Genomic DNA, 5394 nt, shown 5'->3' with positions numbered 1-5394 from the left:
ACTTTCTTCTTAAAAGACACTTCAATTTCTAACTCATTAAAAAAAGATACTGAATCAGTCTTGAATGAATTTTGGTGAAAAAAAAAATGTAAAACCCTACAAGTTGTTATCCTGTATGAATTTGTGAATTTTGATTTTAGTCCCCATTAAAGAAAAATAATGTTCCACAAATTTTAAAAATATTTAGATTTGATCTCTATGTTTCATTTTTAAGAGAGTTTATATCTGCCATTTTTAGGATTTATAGAAATAAAAACTGCTTGTTGTAGAATTGGTAAGCTGAATGCTGAGCTTTCATGTCTCCCAATTTCTATTGTTTGTTCCAACAGACAAGACTTTTTGATAGACTTTTTGATGGACCTTCAAGATATGCATCTCCTATTACCATGAGACATCTTGTATATGCTTGAATTTCTTTTTTCTTTTTTCATTTTATATCTTAATTTGTCCTCACAATAATACAATATGCTCTTTTTTTTTGTTTACTTACTCTGTTGGTCTCTATAATTTTGCCAAATTTTTAATTAGGTCCTTTCAATTGGGTCCTGAACCAATATTTTTTTTCAATTAGGTCTCTACCATAACAAAAATGTTTGGTTTAACGGAATATTCCGTTCCCAAATTGAAGATACCCTAACTTTTTTCTGAATCCCTGATTGTCTCTACCCTACTATTTTCATAAGGAAAAATTTAACCCTGTCACTTCTCTTCCTCTCCGTCCCCTCCTCTATTCCCGCCTCTCCCTCTTCGACCTCTCCTTTCATCTCACAAGCCCGACTTTAGCGACCATAACAGGAGGGATGGAAGGGAAGGCAAGTTGAATTTAGGACAAGCACAAATTTGTAGTAGAGAGAGCTTCGAGAACATTCTTTCTCCTTTTTTCCTAGTTAATTAATTTTATGAGCTTAAGAAGGTTTTTCAGTTTCAATAATTCCAGAACCCTAAACCTCTTACGACTCCTCTATTATATTGAGATGGCAATTTCCTTAATGTTGAAAGGGAAAAAAAAAACTAAACCCAACCAATAAATATTATAAGTCACTTGTAAATAGAGAAGGAAAAAACTCTCTATTCGCGATCTAGAAGAATGAGTTAGAGAAGCTGAGGGCGAAAGAGAACATTCCAACGAGGTTCATCGCTTGGGAGTTTATAGGTATCAATGTCAGCATTGAGAGGCAGTGATGCTGGCGATGAAAAAAATGGAAGGGATCGAGAGAAGGGAATGGGTGTTTGTCGACGTCGACGACTAAGAATGGCAATGAATCAAACGATGAACGAAAGGGAAAGGATCGACAGAGGGAGGGATTGCGTATGATAATGAAGTCACTATGGTAGTGATGTGTTCAATTAGCGGTGATAGCTTCAAATAATCGACGCAAACAAAACAATGGGTATAATGCTTCAAATAATCGACGCAAACAAAACAATGGGTATAATGGTAAATTTATTTTAACTTTTTTGTAACGTTTGTTGTTAAAAGAAACTTATTTGAAAAAAAAACTAGTTTACATACTCAATTAAAAGGAAAAAAAAATAGAGACATAATTAAAAATTTGACAAAACTATAAAAACTAACAATAATTAAACCTTTTTTTACTTGTGGGTCGAGATTATCAAGTAGCTCAAAAAGTTAAAAAAGGTGACCAAAAGGAAATAGAAGAGAAGGGGTGGGGGATTGAAACAATGATAGAGTAAAGATTAAAGAGGAAACATAGTTTATATATATATATATATATATATATATATAGTCTTTAAAAATGCGAGTTCGGTTGATTTTTATCCTATTTTTTTTGTACTTTTTCTTAACATGCCATATAGGCATATAGTAATAGGTGATCCATTTGTTTTAAAAAGTACGAATCATTTTAATAGTTTTAAGAGTATGAAGGATCATTGATGGTTAAATTTCAGTTTCATAAGACTTCACTAAAACAAAACAGCACATTCACAACACAATTTCATTACAAGTGTATAACGGTTGCATTGGAAAATACTTGACAACACCACAGCAGTTTTCATCAACGTGCCTCATACTGGACAACTGCATAAAAACCAAAGAAAGAAAGATGTAAATGAAAAGTGTAGATAAATTGCATGTATGTCTTAAAGTAGTGCATCAAATGCAAACATGTCATTCTCAAAAGAATCCCTGCCATTAATAATTTTCCATTTTTCCTAGACACAACGAAGATGGTCAGCATTCAACATTAACATATGATGTTTTTTATTGATCTATTTCATTTCACATTGGGTTTTGTTGTTCTTATTGGGTTATATTTGAAAAAGGAGCCTTAGAACAACGGTTAAGTTGTTTAGGGTGCAGTGCTTCCACCAAACTCTCCTATAGATATAACTTATCAAATGAGCAACTATCCAAAATCAGAGGAACAAATAATTGTTGACATGATTGGGTTAATTAAACTCCTAGACCCTCCTTCATAGTTTTCTTTAAAAAGAGCAGCAAATTCAAACCGTCTATAATTGTTAGAAATCAAGCAAGATTACCAAATGCTCGGATGAAAACTTGAATCTCCAAATAAACACAAAAATAAGCCATGTTACTACTTCTAAATACGAGTACTTGTTATTGTACTAACTTCTAAGGAGGCAGCGAGTCAAACCCTATGTCAAAAATCAAAGGTCAATTCTGTTGACTAGTTTGGAGCCTAAACATGTAACTGCATTTTAAAACCTAAGAGAGTTTAACTGTAAGGATATATTTCCGAATGGAACGCATTCAGGTAAGGGGTTCCCAATTTTACCAGCACCAAAATTAGGGTTACGATTACCTCCATTATTCAAAATAAACCATCCAAACAAAGTGCACATTTTCATGCATTGAAAAATTAGTCGTCTATGAACAACACATTACATAAACTAAAATAATGAGAAAACAGGAAAGGAAAATTGAAAAAACAAGGATTATGAAATTCAAATTGTAGAAGAGAGGGCTTACTACGACGAGTGCGCTTCTTGTAAAGGATACGGTAACCGCACTCTCTGCACTGTATAACATCACCTGGTTTCAGCGTATTCTCCATACCACAATCTGCACAACGAAGAAACAAATGAAAAAAGAGAAGTTCAAAAGAACAAATCGTCTTTCAGAACCCTAGAATGCAAAACCACTCATAGGCAAAAGAATTATCAAAGAAACAAATATGAGAGATGAGAGGAGAAACAGAAACCTCCGCAGATGTAGCTAACTGGCTCAGCTTGAGGATCCATCAATGGCGCAGATTTCTAAGTGATCGAGAGACCCAAAGATTTTAAGTTTCAGGTTTCAGGTTTCGGTGCAGCAAGGCAGCAACACGCTATAAAAGAGAGCAAAGAGATACGTTTAGTAAGAAACCGATCAATCTAAAGATTCAGGCTCAATGATTTACCGGTCTAATTGGTGGGATTTCGATTCAATCAAATTATAATCATATATATAATAAAATATCAAGGTTGCAAGAACCAGACTGGTCAATGAACCAATAGAGTGACTAGTTTACTAGTTCAATAGTTCAACTAAGGTCCAACCGAAGTTCAACCGGTTTAATAAAATATTACATAAAATTATTAAAAATTAAATATATAATTTCAAATATTTAAAAAACATCATCCATCATCAATAAAATTATTTCAGAAAATTTAACAGAACACCATCAACTATCATCCATCAAAATTTATCAAAATTCAAGAGAGCAGTAAAACACCATGACAAAATTAAATCAACTATCATAGTGTCAATTATATAAGCCCAAAATATGAGGTTTAAATTAATGTGGACCTGTTGGACCTAGCCGTTGCTTATCTTGGCCAATGGCTATTGTTGCAGTTCCATTCCATGTATACGTGTTTTACTAAAAAAGGAGCTCAATTTCCTTGTTTTTCCTACGTTGGTGGTATGTTAGTCACAAAATATTGAAACATGTATAGCATGACCTTTTTTGTTACATTAACAATATCTAATAAGTAAAAATCTGATCTCTTTTTATTCTTTTCAAAATTAAAATAAAGAAAAGCCAAACCAACGTTTAATTTCCCAAATTTAGGGTAAAAGGAGAAATTAAAGAAATAAATCATTGTAGAATTAATAATCCATGCCAGCCACACAATTATATATACGCATACATAATGAGTAACCACAAGGTGCTTGTTTAATCTTAGAAAAATCACTTTTTCTATACTTTTAAAATGTTTTCCTCTTTGTTTTAAGTCACTAAAATGCATAACAAACAAATAAGGCTGGAGAAAGCGCTTCATCGACTTGCTAAGTGCTAACCTCTTTATCTTTTCTCAACTACGAGAAGTTGAACACTTTCTCATACTCCTGGGAAGAAGGACGATGAAAGTACAAAATTCATTTATCTATATCCTCACTCCAAACTAGAATGTCTATAATTATAAATTTGTTAGAATATGGTTCTGTTTGAGTATAACATAGAAAGGGTAAAATAATAAGTGATCCTACATACATTGACAAGAGTAAAGAGGCAATAATATCTGAAATATATGCAAATGCAAGTAATGAAGGGTCCATAATATTCTTTTCAATAATATTATTATTAGGGGTATGGTCTATGGTATGCGTAGAAGGCATGAGGGTGAGGATTTTATTCTGCTTCTGTGCATGTCTTTTGAAACTTTTCTGCTGGGTCTGACAAATTTGTATAAAGAAGCTGTAAATATGTCCTCATATGCAGATCAATCTAAACACCATGACAAAGTTAATCCTACCACCACCAACTCTAACTCAGAAGTAAGAACACAACAAATAGAGAAAAACAGCAACTCACCCCCAACTCAGAACACCAAAAAAAAAAAAAAAACAACTCAAAAATCATATTTCAGATTTCAGTAACTCAGTAAAATTAACAAAATACGCAACCATAAATTGAAACAAACATAGATTCGAATCATTAAAAAACAGAAACTCAAAATCATAGAAATTAACAAAAGAATGAAGCAGACCTAACGACGAGAGAGGAACCAAACAGAAATCCAACCGACCGCGCTTCGATCTGCAAGTCCACGACGACGAAGACGAAGACGAAGACGATGTAGAGAAGACGGCCACGAGCTTCGATCTGCAAGTCCAAAGGCGACGACGGGGAGGAGAAGAGGATGGACGGCCAAGAGCTTCGAGCTGACCTTCTATCTGTCACTGCCGTCGGCGAGGCACCCTCTGGCTGACGTGAACAGTTCGGCGACGGCGGTGGCTGCTGTTGCTGCTGGCTGAGAGAGAGAGAGAGGGGCTGCTGGCTGAGAGACAGAGAGAGAGGGGTAGTGCCGTAGTGGGTTAGGGTTTTTTGTGGGTTAGGGCTGCAAGTACTATTTAGTATTTACATGATTCATTTTCTTTTTTTTTTTTAAATTATAATTCTGAAAAGTGAAAACCATTAAAAA

The 5394-nt window shown here is 34.1% G+C and overlaps 1 protein-coding gene across 2 annotated transcripts; it reads right to left on the bottom strand.

Annotated features, from left to right (window-relative positions):
- Positions 1-1863: 1863 nt before the first annotated feature.
- On the bottom strand, positions 1864-5336 carry LOC107630665 (DNA-directed RNA polymerases II, IV and V subunit 12). 2 transcript variants are annotated; one of them, XM_088506526.1, is made up of 5 exons: positions 4960-5289; positions 3776-3879; positions 3189-3314; positions 2957-3049; positions 1864-2041 (listed from the first exon to the last, which is right to left on the bottom strand). In XM_088506526.1, the coding sequence occupies exons 3-5, from the start codon at positions 3226-3228 to the stop codon at positions 2019-2021; spliced, it is 156 nt and encodes a 51-aa protein (XP_088362652.1). In that variant the 5' UTR covers positions 3229-3314; positions 3776-3879; positions 4960-5289; the 3' UTR covers positions 1864-2018. The 2 variants fall into 2 exon arrangements, with proteins under 2 accessions (XP_088362652.1, XP_016189354.1); XM_016333868.3 differs by lacking the exon at positions 3776-3879 and having other exon boundaries at positions 4960-5336.
- Between the last annotated feature and the right edge of the window lie 58 nt (positions 5337-5394).

Source organism: Arachis ipaensis, chromosome B3 (genome assembly GCF_059453495.1).
Source record: "Arachis ipaensis isolate K30076 ecotype BB chromosome B3, ASM5945349v1, whole genome shotgun sequence".
NCBI lineage: Eukaryota > Viridiplantae > Streptophyta > Magnoliopsida > Fabales > Fabaceae > Arachis > Arachis ipaensis.
Note: the sequence above shows the minus strand (reverse complement) of the source record. Positions and strands in the feature narration are given on the sequence as shown.

Coding starts and splice junctions, on each gene's coding strand:
- LOC107630665 (XM_016333868.3), bottom strand. CDS start 3,228: ATGGATCCTCAAGCTGAGCCAGTTAGCTACATCTGCGGAG. Junction 3,050..3,188: donor AGTTAGCTACATCTGCGGAG/GTTTCTGTTTCT, acceptor TTCGTTGTGCAG/ATTGTGGTATGGAGAATACG. Junction 2,042..2,956: donor CAAGAAGCGCACTCGTCGTA/GTAAGCCCTCTC, acceptor GTTTTTATGCAG/TTGTCCAGTATGAGGCACGT.